We start from the raw sequence: 19,098 nt of genomic DNA, 5'->3' as shown, positions 1-19,098 counted from the left end.
TCAATTATGGTTAGTACATGGGACACGGGTGGCGCTGTGGGTTAAACCACAGAGCCTAGGACTTGCCAATCAGAAGGTCGGCGGTTCAAATCCCCACAACGGGGTGAGCTCCCGTTGCTCGGTCCCTGCTCCTGCAAACCTAGCAATTCGAAAGCACATCAAAGTGCAAGTAGATAAATAGGTACCGCTCCGACAGGAAGGTAAATGGCGTTTCCATGCGCTGCTCTGGTTCGCCAGAAGCGGCTTAGTCATGCTGGCCACATGACCCGGAAGCTGTACGCCGGCTCCCTTGACCAATAAAGCGAGATGAGCGGCGCAACCCCAGAGTCGGTCATGACTGGACCTAATGGTCAGGAGTCCCTTTACCTTTACCTATTATGGTTAATGTGATTTATTGTTTGTAAGCCGCTTTGCAATTCACATGAATGAAAAGCAGCTTAGAAATCTAATAAATCAAAATCAGGTGAACTATGTTGCTGGTACATGGTTTTCTATGTGGCAGAGGCCTTTGCCTGCACTGGAATCCTTTATCAGTTCATTCCTAGATGAAGCTTCTGATCCTTTCATGATCTCCACCTCCATGTTAATGTCTGCATCACTACCCTAGACCAAAGATTAGACAAGTTCCCTCTTTGGGGTTGGTGTCTGGGTCACCAGGTGGCTAGTGCATGAAAAAGAGGGATAGAAAACATTCAAGGGGAATGTGGTATCTGAGTTATCATATATATACAGGAGGTAGCATTTGCTGAAGAGACGAGAACAAACAAAGAAATTAAAAAGAGAATAATTATTGTTAAAAAACAAAACAAAAAACTTGCCGAGACATTTTGGCAGCCTTACCAGTTGAGTGAGAGAGAATCTGAAAACAGTGTTCGCAAAAGTGGCAATCATACATATGTTGCTTTTGTTGTGTTGTAGAAACAGTGGCTTATATTGCAGGAAGCTATACAACAAAACATTGATTCACAGGACCAGATTCTCACTTGGTGTAATTAGATCTATGCTGTGTTTTATTTGGCACCAGCAGGCCACTGAAAAAAAATGTTGCCGGTATTCCCCGTTCTTTAAAAGGCTTTTGTCTTTTGTCTATTCAGGTATTACACACCGTGTGTGTGTGTGTGTGTGTGTGTGTGTGTGTGTGTGATGCTACCATTCATAGAACTTTCGTTGTTGGTTTGCATTAGGAGCAGGGAGGTCTAGAAAACTGTTGGTAACAAAACTTTAGAGACGGTTCCCCATTTCAAGTATAATGCATTGTTTTGGGCAGTGTTGATGGTGTGCAGTGTCCCAGACTTCAGCTCTTGTAGCAGATGCAACAGCATGTTTCCCACTTCTCCCCTCGCAGCCTCCAACCCACAAATCACTAAGAATGAAGCAGTTGACCCAGAGGTTCACTAAGTGTTGGTAATGTGGCAGGATGGCTTCAGCCACAGTTGGATGAGCATGGAAGCATCTCATTCTGAGGAGTACAAAGTATTCAGAACAGTGCAGATGCCGTTTGCACCTCTGTAAAGACGGGACGTGGGTGGCGCTGTGAGTTAAACCACAGAGCCTAGGACTTGCCGATCAGAAGGTTGGCGGTTCGAATCCCCGCGACGGGGTGAGCTCCCATTGCTCAGTCCTTGCTCCTGCCAACCTAGCAGTTCAAAAGCACATCAAAGTGCAAGTAGATCAATAGGTAGCTCTGGCGGGAAGGTAAACGGTGTTTCTGTGCGCTGCTCTGGTTTGCCAGAAGCAGCTTAGTCATGCTGGCCACATGACCTGGAAGCTGTACGTCGGCTCCCTCAGCCAGTAAAGCGAAATGAGCAACCTTCAAAGAAGCAGCCAATAGCCACTTGGTGTGGAACATTTTCATGTCAGAGACAGCTGATCAAAAGTGAATGAGTATTCTGGGGTAGGGAGTAAATCCTCATGCCAGTTCATCCGTAGTGTGCAAATTTCTCCTAACAAACTCATTTTTATATGCTGTTTTGACTACACATTTTTGCAAACTAATTTCTTAATTCATTTTTATATGTTATTTTCATTAACACCTTCATGTGTGCACAACACTTCCCTTGACCTGTGCTATTTTGTAAACAGGGACTGGAAAACTGTGTCGCAAAATTCAGATAAGTGCAAATTTTGAAGGACAGTTGTGCACAGATTTGGTAGATTCAGCTTTTAATGTGTACTGAACGTCCTTTATCTATCTAACTTGAATATAAAACAATACACAAACCAAAACACAGCCGTCCTTTGAAATTCTCCTAATTTTGCAATGCATTTCGGCAGACAATCGGTACAAAGATGCATGTACTAGGGTACAGTACACCAGTGTGTCTATATGTGAAAATAACATACAGAAATGCATTTTATTTCTGCTTCAGTCGGTGGAATTGCCACTACTGCAGGTGCTACAAAATGCATTTGTAAGAACTCAGTCGTTCAGTGTGGCAACACCAACACTTGGGGAAATAATTCCCTGCCTATTAAGATCAAGCTTTGCATTCTTTTCGGCACCTGCCAAAAACATTCTTGTTTAGACAAGCCTAGAAATAGTGTTAGTTTTTTAACTCCTGGTGTGTTTTAATGTTTTTTAAAAAAGAAAAATCAGAAAAATCCTGGTTTTATGGTTCTATCTTTTTGTAAACTGCTTTGAAGTTTTCATTACAATCAAGCAGTGTATAATTTTTTGATAAATAAGCAAATAATATTAGGAAAGAATGTATGTATTAGGCAAAATCACATACAAAAATAAGAAATCAGCATATCATGAGAAATCAGCACTAAAATACTGATGGATTTTCATGAGGACTTTTCAAGAAACGAATTTGCAAATGGATGTGAAAATGTTGGGAAGTGAACTTTAGATTGGAAAAGTGACAAACTTACAGGGAACCAACAGATTTGCTTATCCCTAACAGCATATTCTGTAAACTGGTACGTGAATTCACATCAGTTGCTGTTTTGTTTAGCAGCCCACTGTATGTAGTATACTGACCTGGGGTGGCAATGAATGTTTATAGCCAGTTTGTAAATCTCTTGCATAATAGGCAATTATAATAGGCCAGCTAACAAGCACCCTTACCCTCACCCTGATTATAGCTGTGCAAACAACACTGAGAGAATAATGGCTTCTTTTGTCCAAGAGCTCAGTGGTACTAAGAACTAGGTTGCTTCCCTAAAGCTAAAGTTAGAAGCCCACAGGAATGAAATAAACAACCAGCTTGATCTATGTTAACCTTGACCTTGTTAGATGCAATTTGACTTTTAATGATCTCCAATTAAAATTCAAACCTCAAATAATCCAAAACAGTCCTTTCTTCTTCGCCTTCGCCTTCTGCTTAACAACTTTCTGGCATTATAACGAACTTCAGATAATGAATGGATCATTAGTGCAATCAGGCTTCTTTGTTCTTTTTCTTTAATCAGCAACTGGCAATTGTGAATGTTTGTTTTTGAGGGAGGGGGAAGAACAGGAGGGGCTGCACATTGCCTATGGTAGCTTTTATTTGTTCTCCATTTATGTTATTTAGGCTATGAGTCCTGTGGCTCCTGTAGCCAAACCCAAAATGTACCATTGCTTATGTATTTAAAACCAAAACAGCACCACAAATACATAAGGGAGGTATTGCCTGGCATGGGGATATCATAAAAAGGTAAGGACCCCTGGACAGTTAAGTCCAGTCAAAGGCGACTATGGAGTTGTGGCACTCATCTCGCTTTCAGGCCAAGGGAGCCTGCGTTCATCCGCAGACAGCTTTCTGGGTCATGTGGCCAGCCTGACTAAACCGCTTCTGGCACAATGGAACACGATGATGGAAACCAGAGTGCATGGAAACGCCGTTTACCATCCCACCACAGCGGTACCTATTTATCTACTTGCACTGGTGTGCTTTCGAACTGCTAGGTTGGCAGGAGCTGGGACAGAGCAACAAGAGCTCACCCCATCACGGGGATTTGAACCGTCGACTTTCTGATCGGCAAGCTCAAAAGGCTCAGTGGTTTAGACCAGTGTCACCTGTGTCACAATTATAAGATTTTCAGAAGTAAAAAAAATATGGAAGGGTCAGAGGCTAAAGGATAAGTGAGGAATGAGCATGCTCAGTGGCCACAGAATGCTGACTGTTGGGGGATATGAGGGGGCAGGAGTGCCAACTTGGCCCTGCAACCATGGGTGCCCGGGGCCATGCGTGCCATGCAGAGTGCATTTCTCTGGCACCGAAATTTGTGGGTGCCCTGCTCTTTCATGGGGATTTCTGTGGGTGCTCGGGCACCCAGGTCCCCAGGGAGTTGGCACCTATGTGGGAGAGGGATGGTGAGATGGGTTTTTTCACTCTTTAACAGCAGCCCTACACAGCATTTTATTGCAGGTTCCACTTGTGTAGGAATAAAGGACATGTGATTAGAGGCTATGCAACCTGGTATCGCTAGCAACCTGCTTCAATAAAGAGCAGAGGACAGTTGTATGGTGTGCAAATAGTGCCCTAGCAGACCCTGGGTATGTAAACAGAGACTCAGCTGGCAAGCAGTTTTTCTGGAAGTTAACAGAGCAGTAAACCACTTGATTTATCATCTCCTCCAGGTGAGATTAGCTCTGCTGCCTTAAACACATGTGAAAAAACAAAAGATTGATGCTCCTTACAAGTAGTAGGGAAGAGTCATAGCTTTGGAGCTATGCAAAAGGTCCCAGCATCAGTTCTTGGCGTCTTCAGGTAGGGCTGGGAAACACTCTTTTCTGAAACCCTGGAGATCTGCTGTTAGTCAGTGCAGATAATAATGTTACATGCAGCCCAGTCTTCAAGCGGAGAGAGAGGTCAGTGGTGCCAGCGCACTGCTGGGGTTTGGTTCCCTTAGAACAGGGGTGGCAGAACTGGATCTGAGCAACAGAGGGTTTACTGCCCCCTGCCCCCCTCCAGAGGCCAAGTTTGATAGGCGGGCTGCCCTGCCCACCAGTCTGTCTCCTGCAGGGCACGTGCAGAACACTTTGCAAAGCACTCCACAAGACCCAGCTAGCAGGTTTGCCTTAGAGCTGTTAACTTAACAGAGGGACTGCTTTCACCACTTCAGTATCCTCTCTTACAGCTCTGAAGCTGCAGGATTGGAGGGGACCCCCAAGGTGACAGGCAGGCTAAGCCACCAACCCGATAACAAGGCTAAGCTACTAAGTGATGCCACTTAGTAGTTGGCTGTTCCCTGCATTTCAGTAAATGGCATTATAGGAGTAAGCTAACGAGAGGGAGGCACTATTCGTTGCCCAGTCTGCACACACACACACACACACACACACAAAAACACAAACATACACTCAAAAGTTTGTTGTTGTTTAGTTGTTTAGTCGTGTCCGACTCTTCGTGACCCCATGGACCACAGCACGCCAGGCTCTCCTGTCTTCCACTGCCTCCCGCAGTTTGGTCAAACTCATGCTGGTAGCTTCGAGAACACTGTCCAACCATCTCGTCCTCTGTCGTCCCCTTGTGCCCTCCATCTTTCCCAACATCAGGGTCTTTTCCAGGGAGTCTTCTCTTCTCATGAGGTGGCCAAAGTATTGGAGCCTCAGCTTCAGGATCTGTCCTTCCAGTGAGCACTCAGGGCTGATTTCCTTCAGAATGGAGAGGTTTGATCTTCTTGCAGTCCATGGGACTCTCAAGAGTCTCCTCCAGCACCATAATTCAAAAGCATCAATTCTTCGGCGATCAGCCTTCTTTATGGTCCAGCTCTGACTTCCATACATCACTACTGGGAAACCATAGCTTTAACTATATGGACCTTGTCGGCAAGGTAATGTCTCTGCTTTTTAAGACGCTGTCTAGGTTTGTCATCACTTTTCTCCCAAGAAGCAGATGTCTTTTAATTTCATGACTGCTGTCACCATCTGCAGTGATCATGGAGCCCAAGAAAGTAAAATCTCTCACTGCCTCCATTTCTTCCCCTTCTATGTAAAGCCCATATACTTCAGTGGAACCTGTGCCCAAGCAGATGTGCACAGAATTGCTCCCTTAGCTACTCTTTCAACACCAAGCTTCTCTTACATTATCCTGGTGGCATGGGGGCTACTGCATCACAAATCAGCTTTGGGTGGTGTTTTAAGGGTTGATATTGTTGTTGGAGAGAATATGAGGCTCATCGCTCATGTCCCGGGGCTGCTCACAATTATTCTGATGGCACTAACAAGAGAAGGACTACCATGGGAGAATGGCTCCCATGCCAGCAGCATATCATCTTGATATCACAATCTTGTTTGTGAGTGTGTGTGTAATACATGTATGTATGTATATCTATCTATCTATCTATCTATCTATCTATCTATCTATCTATCATCTATCATCTAATCTGTATCTATGAATGAAGATCCCTGGGAAAATTAAAACTAGCTGAGTTTGTGTCTTTAGCGGGTGGCGCTGTGGGTTAAACCACAGAGCCTAGGACTTGCCTATCAGAAGGTTGGCGGTTCGAATCCCTGCGACGGGGTGAGCTCCTGTTGTTTGATCCCTGCTCCTGCCCACCTAGCAGTTTGAAAGCACGTCAAAGTGCAAGTAGATAAATAGGTACCGCTCCGGCGGGAAGGTAAACGGCGCTTCCGTGCGCTGCTCTGGTTTGCCAGAAGTGGCTTAGTCATGCTGGCCACATGACCCGGAAGCTGTAAGCCCACTCCCTCGGCCAATAAAGCGAGATGAGCACCGCAACCCCAGAGTTGGCCACGACTGGACCTAATGGTCAGGGGTCCCTTTACCTTTGGCTTTAAGCTCCCCTCTCTTCCTCCCAAGGAGAACAGGTTTAATTCTGCATCCTTTCAAAGAGGCAAAATCAAACAAGTCTGGAAATAGAAGAGGGGTAGCCAACATGGTAGCTTCCAGCTGCTGTTGGACTCCAACTCTTATCAGTCCTGCCCAGCATGGCCAAAGGTCAGGGATGATGGGAGTTGAAGTCCAACAATATCTGGCCAGTACCACAATGGAAAATACGCTGCATTTCACCAAAGCAAAATGCAATATATATATATATATATATATATATATATATATATATATTATATTATATAGCTGTATATAATATATATATTATATAGCTGTTGTCAGTATTGTCTATTAGAGACAAACCATTTGACCACCCATGGAAGTGGACAGAGTATTTTGAGAACTCGGGGGGCTGGGAACATTTAAAGATTTTTCTGGGGGTGATCTTTTTAAATGAGAGGCGTATGAAGGATTTGTTTTTTTTCTTTGCTTTACCAAAAGGGGGGGGGGCAACCTTGCCAATTCAGGCAGCAGAATTGGTCTCAGCAGCTGGGCCACATTCCAGATACAGAAAATTCCTGGGAGCAACAGTACATCATTATGTAGCAGCAGTCGTAGGGAGATTCCTCAAGAGTGCCTTTGGGAATGATGTTACATCACGGTGTAGTGTCATTCCAATCAGCATTCTGCTCCAGAAATGCAGCTGAGCCGCCGGTTGAAATGACGGAAAAGCCTTTTATTTTTATTTATTTATTTGTTTTGGTAAAAGAAAGAAGAAGAAACCCTTCTCTGCCTTGTATGTAAAGGTAAAAACCCCACCCAAATGATATAATCAGTGATATAATAGATCTTTAAATGTATGGGGCGAGTGAGGCACCTTAAGACTCAATACCATTATTTTCCCCTTCAGTTGTTTTTAATCCAAAGCAGCCGGGGTTACCCCCCCCCATAGCAGCGCTAGATATAGGGACTTTATATCCAGTTTGGAGAACAACAAGCAGAATAGGGGTTAAATCGTTTCTCCTTGCCCGCAATTTTCTTGTCCAGGTGTGTTCTTTTTCCTGTTAGCACTGGCAATGTGAAAATGAAACCTTATCAAATGGGGGAGGGGGGCCAAAATTCACAGCAATCTCTCTTTTTAACTGTATACCTCTAAACATACAAACCTGGGCACAGAGGGGCACATCACTCCTATCTCTGTCAGACTTGTCAGCAAGCTTGTCGGTTTTCAAGAGAGAGATGTAGTTCCTGCACCTGATTCAAGCATATTCTGTCCCTTTGGGATATAAAGGTCAAAGCAGAAGCTGTAGACTTATGTGGTGAAAAATGACAGACTACTTCAGTCGTGTTCTTTTCCCACTCCCTCTTGAGTCTTAAAAGGCACCAGAATATCTTGCTCAGCAGCTCCCCTGCCCCCCACAAAGGAGTGCTTCTTAGATCACAGTTGTACTCTGTATCCCACCATATATTAAAATGTTGGTCTTCAGCAGCCCAAAGGTACTGTGCATAGGAATTAATTAATGTATCACAGTTTGTTGTATTTATATTTATCTTTGCATTTAACTGGAGGAAATCCTTGCCAATTTTTCTATCCAAATCAACCCATCTGCTTGGATCTCCCCTCCCAACCTGCTACTCTCCCAAGGGGGGGAAGGAGTGGGGAAGTGGCAGCATTTGTTAGGGAAAAAAACCCCAAAATGTCAGGCAGAAACAACATAACACAGAGACAGTGCCAGATTTATACACACAGTACAGTTTTATGCACAGCTTAGGACCTCAGATGTATGTGGGGGGCCTAAATACTTTTAAAAAACAGTTTTCAAGTATTGCATAATCACTTCAAAAATGAAGAAAACGGGATGCAGCCTAAGACAGACATCTTTTTAGAGACCCTGTTTTTAAATGTGGGGCTAGACCAAAGAGCAATCAGAACGTAGCATAATTACATTTACATCAATGTTTGTGAACTGGAAAAAAATACAATAGCAAATACTGCTGTTATTCACACGCACAGTTTCTGTTCCTGACCTCGGATTAACATGTGTATTGTGGCAATTTCCATTCCCAGTTCCATTCCTGACAAAATTAGCCAACAGCGCTATGACACAGGAAGCCAACTGTGGCTCAGCAAGACGATTTGAACATGTGGGCTCCAAGAGAGGGGCTTGCTGGAACTTTGCTCTTCCATGGTCCTTTTCCTTGTTGTGTACAAACTTTGGCTCCGCCTTGTGTTTAGTGAGGAGAGAGCTGAACAGACAACAGGCTATGCCAAACTTTGGCTTAGCTGAGCATAGAGTAGCAGTAAAAAGGACCAGGCAGGAGCAAAGCCATTGTAATATCTCTGGGAGCCCACACATTCACATAGGTATTACGAAGCTATCGTTTGGCTTGCCATGTCACACAAACTAGGTCTATGGATTGTTTTGGATAAAATCAGCTCCAAAAATCTTTTTAAAGGAAGGGGAAGAATTATTTCTCTCTTTTTTTTTTCTTTCAGTGCATAGTTTGGGACTGGGATTCCAATGGCAAGCATGACTTCATTGGAGAATTCAGTTCAACATTCAAGGAGATGCGAGGAGCCCTGGAAGGGAGACAGGTAGGCTCAGGTGAATGTGTGCCGTTTAAAAGCAACAGCAGAATTAAAAGATTAACCTTTTCATTCCATAGCCAGCAGAGTTTAATGCGTGGGCTGCCTTGCCAAACATGCAGTCCCTTTTATTGCAGTGATATGAGCATTCAAGCCAGCTTTTCACTAGGGTGAGTTCCAGATGGTTGGTTGTCTGATTTGTTTGCACAAAGCTTGCAGGGACGTTAGATTATATTAGCTGTTTATTGAGCATTCAATCTGATTTGCTTGCAGGAATGTTATATGACACTGTGTCAAACAAGTGCTACTCACACTTTTCTGTGCATTTCCTCATCACTTTTTCTGATTGCATAAAGTCTGAAATAAGCTTTAATTGTACTGCCTAAATTTGCTACTATATTATTGATTCCCACCATAAAATGGTGACAGTCTGAAAGCACCTTAGGTGCTTAAGACAATTTCATAAAAGTAATGTGGACAAAAGGGGAAGAAATGGAGGCAGTGAGAGATTTTACTTTCTTGGGCTCCATGATCACTGCAGATGGTGACAGCAGTCACGAAATTAAAAGACGCCTGCTTCTTGGGAGAAAAGCAATGACAAACCTAGACAGCATCTTAAAAAGCAGGGACATCACCTTGCCAACAAGGGTCCATATAGTTAAAGCTATGGTTTTCTCAGTAGTGATGTATGGAAGTGAGAGCTGGACCATAAAGAAGGCTGATCGCCGAAGAATTGATGCTTTTGAATTATGGTGCTGGAGGAGACTCTTGAGAGTCCCATGGACTGCAAGAAGATCAAACCTCTCCATTCTGAAGGAAATCAGCCCTGAGTGCTCACTGGAAGGACAGATCGTGAAGCTGAGGCTCCAATACTTTGGCCACCTCATAGAAGAGAAGACTCCCTGGAAAAGACCCTGATGCTGGGAAAGATGGAGGGCACAAGGAGAAGGGGATGACAGAGGACGAGATGGTTGGACAGTGTTCTCGAAGCTACTAACACGAGTTTGACCAAACTGTGGGAGGCAGTGGAAGACAGGAGTGCCTGGCGTGCTCTGGTCCAGGGGGTCACGAAGAGTCAGACACAACTAAATGACTAAACAACAACAATATGGACAAAAAGTGATTAGAATGCACACTAAAAACTCTAGACTTCTATTTTATTAGACTGTGAAATGAGCTAATTGTTTACAGGAGGACTAGTCTTCTTACAAAACCATGTAAACCATTTTGTTTGTAGTAGGGCTGGAAATAACACTAAGGCAGGAAGGCCTGTCTGCAGCCAGGGTGGCTGAGAACATATATGGGGTCCAGAGCAAATCTGATACTCAAACTGCCCCGGGACTAGATGCAAGGAGCCAGTTTAACACCAAACCTTTACATGAAAGAGCCAGCTTTATGGCAAATATGTGACAGGGCTCATACAGAACACTTGTGTGGATAAGCGCTTTATCCAGTGGCGGCTGGTGGCCATTGAGACTGGTAGGGCGGAAGGCAAGAGAGGCCAACAGGAAGTGGAGTCAGAACCAACGACAAACAAAGCTGGTTTATTCTAGGTTTGCTCCCATCCTCCCTGCTGAGTTTCAAGGAACAACACTGAGGCTAAAGAGGAGGAAGCTGACAGGAATTCCCCCCCCCCCCCGGACTGATTGTTCAGTTGGGTTGGGGGTCTAGCTGAGGCTGGTGACCGTGTCACATTCTTCCCAATTCTCATTCTTCCTCCTCAGGCTTTATCCATGCCCACCTGTCATCACATTTCAGACCTAGAGGACATCTTAACAAGTAGTCATATGTTGTTTATTTCAGACGGATTCTTCTATAGAAAATAATACAGTTGTTCTCACCACCTCCGCCTTACAGATTGCTTTTTTGCCTCCTGCATCTGCGCTGTGTTAAAATGTCACCGGTGGTTTCAGTGGGAGCCAGAGCTGAGCTAGACTTTAATTGGAATTTCTGAGAAAACTTCTTATTCCTCCCTGGGTAGATGACCTCCCACTTTATCAGGTCAACTTATTAGCAACCTTTAGATCTAGAAAGCTGTCAGTTTGCTTGTGGGAAGGAAATTAAGACTTCCGAACATTCTTTTGTTTCTTGAACATTCTTTTGTTTCTCTGCAGTAGTGACACTGATGCTTCATGGGTGAAGGGAGTTCTTCTCCCCTCCATCCCACTCATTCTGGTTTTCCCCCTACTCCCCTAGAATGAAAACATTTTGGAGGGGTCTAATCCTCATTCTGACTCTTTAGGCCACTAAGTTGAATTGAGACTCACCATTGAGTCATGCCATGACCTAAGGTGGACTGCATTAGCAGCACAACACACCAGGCAGATAGTATATCATAACATGTTCAGGAATGGGTCTCAAAATGCATGCTTGGCTTGAAGATTGGTTCCAGGCTGAAGACTACTGATGAAGGCCAGGTGAGCTAATTGAGATAATATTTCTACTCATTCTCTACTGCCTAAACCAGCCTTTCTCAACCTTAGGTCCCCAGATGTTGTTGAACCAGAACTCCCATCATCCCTAGCTAGCAAGGCCAGAGCTCAGGGATGGTGGGAGTTGTAGTCCAACAACCTCTGGGGACCCAAGGTTAAGAAACACTGGCCTAAATTAACCACACTGAAGGGAGCTTCTGAGCAGATGTGTTTCCTTGCTGCTCTTTAGTTTACTCACATTGCTACATTTCATGCAGCCTCAAAGGTTTCTCTGTTGCCCCCCTCCCCCCGAAGATCATAGTTAGCCAAAAGAATCTTCTGAGCTCAACAGCTTAGCCAGCTTTCCAAGACTTGCATCTTCCAACAGCTGGTTGCTTCTTTGAAGCTTTCATTCATAATACCTGCTCTATGCAATAGAACAGGCATCCCCAAACCCTGCCCTCCAGCTGCTTTGGGACTACAACTTCCACCATCCCTAGCTAACAGGACCAGTGGTCAGGGATGATGGGAGTTGTAGTCCCAAAACAGCTGGATGGCTGAGTTCAGGGGTGCCTGCAACAGAAGAGCAATACAATAAGAAGAAAGCAGGGCTTTTCTTTCAGCTGGAACTTTCTGGAACTCAGTTCCGGCCCCTCTCAGGTGGGCACCGTTGTCATTATAAGAGAACAGGGGAGACTTTCATGCTGAGTTCTGGCACCTGCTTCTCTCGAAAAACTGGACAGGAAGTAAGTAACACTTTTTATTAAGTAGGGTGTAGAAACCTTTGTTAGGTACTTGTCTGCTTTCATAAGCTTCTGCTGTGTTAGATGAAACAAATTGAAGTAAAAGCTTCAATAAAGACGGCATAAGCAACTCTGTGACAAAACCACTTCTCGGAATCAGCTCTATCCACACAAATTTGGACTAATGATGCTAGATGAAGCTGAGCGTTGGAAGATTCAGGACAGATAAAAGAAAGCGCTTCATACAGCGCAGCTCTGGAACTGGATCCCACAGAGGGCAGTAACGGCCACCAACTTGGGTGGCTTTAAAAGAGGATTAGAAAATAATAATAATAATAATAATAATAATAATAATAATAATAATAATAATTTATTTATACCCCACCCATCTGGCTGAGTTCCCCCAGCCACTCTGGGCGGCTCCCAATCGAGTGTTAAAAACAATACAGCATTAAATATTAAAAAACTTCCCTAAACAGGGTTGCCTTCAGATGTCTTTTAAAGATAAGATAGCTGCTTATTTCCTTCACATCTGAAGGGAGGGCGTTCCACAGGGCGGGCGCCACTACTGAGAAGGCCCTCTGCCTGGTTCCCTGTAACCTCACTTCCTGCAATGAGGGAACAGCCAGAAGGCCCTCGGCGCTGGATCTCAGTGTCCGGTATGAATGATGGGGGTGGAGATGCTCCTTCAGGTATACAGGACCGAGGCCGTTTAGGGCTTGAAAAGTCAGACCAACACTTTGAATTGTGCTCGGAAACGTACTGGGAGCTAATGCAGATCTCTCAGGACCAGTGTTATGTGGTCCCGGAGGCCACTCCCAGTCACCAGTCTAGCTGCCGCTAGACTGTTCATGGAGGACAAGGTTGTCAATGACTACTAGCCATGAAGACTATGTTCTACCTCCATGCTAAGCAGTGTGCCTCTGAATACCAGCTGCTAGGAGTCACAGGTGGGAGAATGCTGTTGTGCTCATATCCTGCTTGCAAGTTTCCCATAAGCCCCTGGGAGAGGCACTGTGGGCAGGATGCTAGACTAGATGGGTCATGGGCCTTATTAAGCAGGCTCTCGTTGCATTATTTTGTTGTTGAAAATGAGAAACGACAATCACTTCTGATGAGTGTGTAACGCTGGAATCATTTGTTGTTTCGGTCATTTTTTATTAAGAAATCTGAACTTCTTCACCTTTCTGTTTGGCAACTCCCTTCAGTTCCACCCACCCACACAAAACCCTATGGCACACATGTCAATACCTCATGCACGTATTTGGATAATAAGTTTTGATAAAGGCAATGGAAGGTGCCAAGGAAATTCCTCTGCTCAGCTCAAGGGAGCCAGAAGGATTTAAAAATAGCCTTAAAAAGAAGGTGCACCTGGACAATTAGCAATGGGAATATTATATAAGTGAAAATCTGTTTCTGCGACAGGGAAAAAACAACAAGTAAATGGTTTTTGAGAAAACCTCTAACATTTGCAATCTCCATGGAAATTTCCAGAAGGTGAGGATGTTATTTAACTATGATAGTTTATAATTATTAGTATGTTAAAGTCTAGTCGTACGAACAGTGTCTAATCTCTGGAAGTTCAAAAACAAGTTGTGAAGGAACATTTGAGGCAGGCTTCCTCAACCTCGGCCCTCCAGATGTTTTTGGCCTACAACTCCCATGATCCCTAGCTAGCCGGACCAGTGGTCAGGGTTGATGGGAATTGTAGTCTCAAAACGTCTGGGGGGCTGAGGTTGAGGAAGCCTGATTTGAGGTGTCAAAACTAGATGTAATTTCTATATTAACAGTGAAATCCTGTGCATGGCTACTCAGTGGTCAGTCCCATTGAATTCAGTGGGACTAGCTACCAGGTAAGTATGTGCTGGATTTCAGCCTACACGGGATAATACTTCCTACATGACACCTATTTTAATTATGGAGGAAAAACTAGTTTTCATGTATCTGAAAAAATCATGTATCTGAGGCCAACACTTCTAGATTTCTGAGGCAGGCAATATAACAATACAATAGCCTTGCATTTCTTAGAGGTTGTTGTTGTTGTTTTTGTTATGTGGTACATACAAAATAAGGCCTCTTGGACTTTCAATTCATTGTAGTTAAAATACTGTAAAAATCCAGAAATATTCTAAACATTTAAACATGTCTTCTAAATTATTTCCACAGGGCATCCAAATGTTATGTCACTTTTGTACATAAAATTCTCATTTCCAAAAAAATAAAAATAAAATGTGAACAATCTCATGTTTAATAACAAAATGGCTCATTAGCTGACATTGTGAGATTGATCTGGTAGAGCTTCCGACTCCAAAATTTGTCTGCTTTATTACTGAAGAACTCTCTATCAGTTCACCTGACTGCAAGGAATCGCACTTGTGTTTGTAAAATGGGCGCAGTGGTGCTTGGAAAGAGGGCTTGACAAATCCTGGTAGTCTAATTTCGTGCACGGCACTGGCTCAATACATTTTGCTGCCTGAGGCAAAGGACAAGGTGATAGATACCTCCGTCATCTCCCATGCCATGTACAAAAGGTGACCAGCTGAATCTGACTAAAGCACTGGGGTTCCCGTATGTCTTAATTTACAGTTCTCTGTTTGAAGGTTTGTCTACTCCAGTCCTAGTCCAGTTTAAAGAGATGAAACCGTAAGAAGGGAGAGCAGGAGGGGCTTAGAAGTTTCCCAGAACTACCCAAACTGTACAGAAATTTATTCATGTATGCAACTACAGCGGCAAGAATGTTACTTGCCCAGAAATTGAAAGAAGTCCCAGCAATTGAAGAATGGATACAAAAACTTACGGAATATGCAGAAATGGCGAAACTTACCGGAATAATAAGAAATCCAAACAACAAACATTTTATAAAAGAATGGGAATGGTTTGTGGAATATTTACAAACTGTAAACAGATAAGAACATTGGCAGGATTATTGTAATAACCTGCAGTTTTGTAAGAGTATATATATTTAAAGTAGATGAATAAATGAGCAAATTAAGTTAATTTGGACATGCAAAAAATATTAAAAATAAATTTGAGGAACCACAGGAAGAGGTGGAAGGAAGTCAAGTTTCGAAATGTTAAAATGATTGTAAAATTATTGAAATGTATAAAACTGAAAATTATAAATAAAATATGTAAAAAAGAAGTTTCGCATCATCAGTTAGCACCCGGCCAGCAACCAATCAGACCTGATCATAATCTTTCCTACTATGGTGAGATGTGCAGTATTTCTATTTAAACTGTAAAAATTACATCTGATGTTAGTAATTACTTCTAAATTTGCATCTGTTTGTATAAATTAACATAAGCAAATGTTGTGCAAATGGGTGTCCACGTAGCACACAGGACTACTTGTTGTTGTTGTTATCCTCACCCTTCACCCTAAGGTCCGACATCTGGGCAGATATGAACTATTAGACTAGTACATCCCTGTCAAATTTGCTTCCCACCAGCGTTTTGGTAAACCATAAATTAAGATACAGTATATCAGATCTGAAAGGAGGGGCTGAACTTGAGCAAGTACTCCAGAGATCAGAAAGCAATAAAAAATAAATGAAGATGTTGGAAAAATTCCCAGAAACATGTGGTCCTGTCTGTTACCTCGACTGGAAAAGAGAATTAATTCACAAGATGAATAATTTGAATTCCTGGGGAAGCTGGGCCACATTCAGCTATCTGGGCCAGGCAGAGTATGGAAATGTCCCTCTTGTTAAATTTGTTTAGTTATCAGATCCATCTGCAGGATCAAAGACAGCAGTGTTTAAAAAAGAGCATGTTTTAACCTTTGTTGTTGTTGTTTAGTCATTTAGTCGTGTCCGACTCTTCGTGACCCGATGGACCAGAGCACGCCAGGCACTTCTGTCTTCCACTGCCTCCCGGCAGTTTAGCCTCCCGGCAGTTTAGCTGGGTGCTATACACTCAAAACAGCAGCCTGAGTGGGGGACTTGGGTGGCACTGTGGGTTAAACCAAAGAGCCCAGGACTTGCCGATCAGAAGGTCACTGTTCAAATCCCCACAACGGGGTGAGCTCCCATTGCTCTGTCCCTGCTCCTGCCAACCTAGCAGTTCAAAAGCACGTCAAAGTGCAAGTAGATAAATACCTTCCCAGCGGGAAGGTAAACGGTGTTTCCGTGTGCTGCTCTGGTTCGCCAGAAGCAGCTTAGTCATGCTGGCCACATGACCCGGAAGCTGTACGCTGGCTCCCTCGGCCAATAAAGCGAGATGAGCGCCGCAACCCCAGAGTCGTCCGCGACTGGACCTGATGGTCAGGGGTCCCTTTACCTTTACCTTAACACTAAGAACAGCAGCCTGAGTGGCTCATGGCCAGATGACGAAAATCCAAAGAGCACCAGCAGAAGAAAAGGAAAAGATGTGTGATATTTATTTGCAGCAGCAGTGCTTATATATTACATACTAGTTGTCGTGTCCTGCAGATGAGTTGATGACTCCTTTTAGAACAGCATCATATTTGGTCCAAAGTTGTGGACACATGAAAAGAGGGGAGACAACATGTCCCATCTGCAGCTCAGTGTGCAGAGTGGAATCTTCCATGTGGGCAGGGAAGCCACGGGATTGGTTGGCATAGCAGAGTAAAATTGATGGCCAAGGCCCAAGGGGTTGCCTTAGTGACGCATTTACACTGGCCCTGCCATTCCCTTTGGTTTATGCGCAGGTCTGGAGAACCTGTGCCTCACCGGATGTTGATGGATGCCCAACTCCCATCAGCACGACGCAGCGCATCCAGTGGTCAGAGATGATAGGAGTTGTAGTCCGACAACATACCCATATCTGAAGAAGTGTGCATGCACACGAAAGCTCATACCAATAACAAACTTAGTTGGTCTCTAAGGTGCCACTGGAAGGAATTTTTTAATTTTGTTTCAACATACCCATAGCCGGTGTCTTCCAATCCCTTAAAATGCCTGTGTTTGCAGAAAACATGTTTAATTCTTTAACTTCAATGGGAGTAAAGCTAGCTAAGTGCAAATTGTCCCTTTAAGCAATTTGTGACTCCAGCACTAATGGCTTTACCCTGGGGTAAGTGGTTGAGTTTTTTTAAACAGCATAACAGAGTTTAATAGTTTATGGAAGCAAATGAGACCCACAAATGGATTATAAACACTGAAGCATGATAACATCAAGGAGATGTATGCTCTGTCCATATATACGTGCTAGATTGAAAAACAAATTTGCATTGACTTAAATAGGACTACATTGATAAAATAAGCATTCTGGCTTGACTGGTTAGGGGACTAAAGCACTTTCACTGAGGCAGTGCATGACAGCTTAAATAGCCATAGCTGTATTTTTGTGTATGCATTTTATATATTTAGAAATTTATACAAACCTGGCTCACACATCAAAGTATAGCTGGTGGCAATGGGTTGTCTTATTGAAGCATTTACACAGGCTCTGCCTTTCCATTTGGTCTACAGCAGGGCTTGGGGAATCTGTGGGTTCCTCATCCCTATACATGATGGACCTTCAATCTGCTCCAGCAAGGCATCAGAGTTAGCCTAATGTTTGAATAGCTTGCAGAGGTGCATGCCAAATCAGTGTTTGCAATGGCACTTGTAAAAAAAATAAATTGATATGCAGGTGTTTTACTTTGCAGAAGGTCTCGGATAAGGGATAATTCCCTCCTGATTGGCTGATGTTTAGAAATGTCTTTAGCTTTGGACTGTTTCATGTGATTTCTGTTTTCATCGGCAGAGCACACATTATGCAACTTGAATAAATTATTCAGATTCTTACATGAAACGGCTTTCATGCTCCCGGTTTGTGTCTTCACAGGTACAGTGGGAGTGCATAAACCCCAAGTACAAAGTAAAGAAGAAGAATTACAAGAACTCTGGCATTGTCATTCTCAATCTCTGCAAGGTGCTGTCATTTGAACAGAGTCACAGTATTTAGAATTGGAAGGGTGGGGTGTGGGTGTGGGTGTTTAGCTAAGTTAAAAGCCCAATTGATGAAAGGGAATTGAATTCACTGTAGGCATTTTGTAGGCATTGCTATGTTAAAATAAAGTAAAAAAGTACACTGAAACATGTCTCAGAAATTAATTATAGCAAGGGACTCCCAGAAGCAGCATAACAGATGTTGCGGAGTCAAGGTGGATCAGTGTTTTCACTGGGATGACAGTTGCTGTTCAGGAATGTGGTTGCTGCTGATCCTCAGAAAACCCATTCTGTTCCCTGTGTGCAATCAAAACGCATATAGCTGCTTACCACATGTAGCATGGGGGGGGGGGTTGCTTATATATTTATTTCCAGCCCTTTACCATAAGGTCCCAGGGCCCGTAATAATGTCAGGTTCTCAGAGTTGGCCCACAGGGTTGAGGATTAATAAGGATCTGGCCTAAAATAAGCCCCACCCCCACCCCCCGCTCTAAATAAATGCCTTCTTCACAGAAGTACCTTCCCATTTAATACATGAAGAAGTATTTAAGAATGCGCCGTTTAAATCTGAATTTCTGGCTCTCTTCTCTTCCAGATTCACAAGATGCATTCGTTCTTAGACTACATCATGGGTGGCTGCCAAATACAGTTTACAGTAAGTGGTTTTTAAATGGACAGCAGATGGATAGCTTTCACAGTGCTAAATATTTGTTTTTTTCCACACACAGGGCAAAATTAGACAAC

General features: G+C 43.5%; 1 protein-coding gene across 4 annotated transcripts in view; it reads left to right on the top strand.

Moving 5' to 3' along the window:
• The window catches only part of CPNE4 (copine 4), a 199,116-nt gene that overhangs the window by 153,725 nt on the left and 26,293 nt on the right, over positions 1 to 19,098 (top strand). For all 4 annotated transcript variants that reach the window (XM_080974819.1, XM_080974816.1, XM_080974817.1 and 1 more), the window contains 3 exons: positions 9,217 to 9,315; positions 18,251 to 18,337; positions 18,950 to 19,009. In XM_080974819.1, the coding sequence (XP_080830945.1) occupies positions 9,217 to 9,315; positions 18,251 to 18,337; positions 18,950 to 19,009 (246 nt within the window). The remainder of the gene's footprint in view (positions 1 to 9,216; positions 9,316 to 18,250; positions 18,338 to 18,949; positions 19,010 to 19,098) is intronic.

Source organism: Podarcis pityusensis (assembly GCF_964106645.2).
Source record: "Podarcis pityusensis genome assembly, chromosome: 12".
NCBI classification, from domain to species: Eukaryota; Metazoa; Chordata; class Lepidosauria; order Squamata; family Lacertidae; genus Podarcis; species Podarcis pityusensis.
This window is presented reverse-complemented; position numbering and strand designations above follow the sequence as displayed.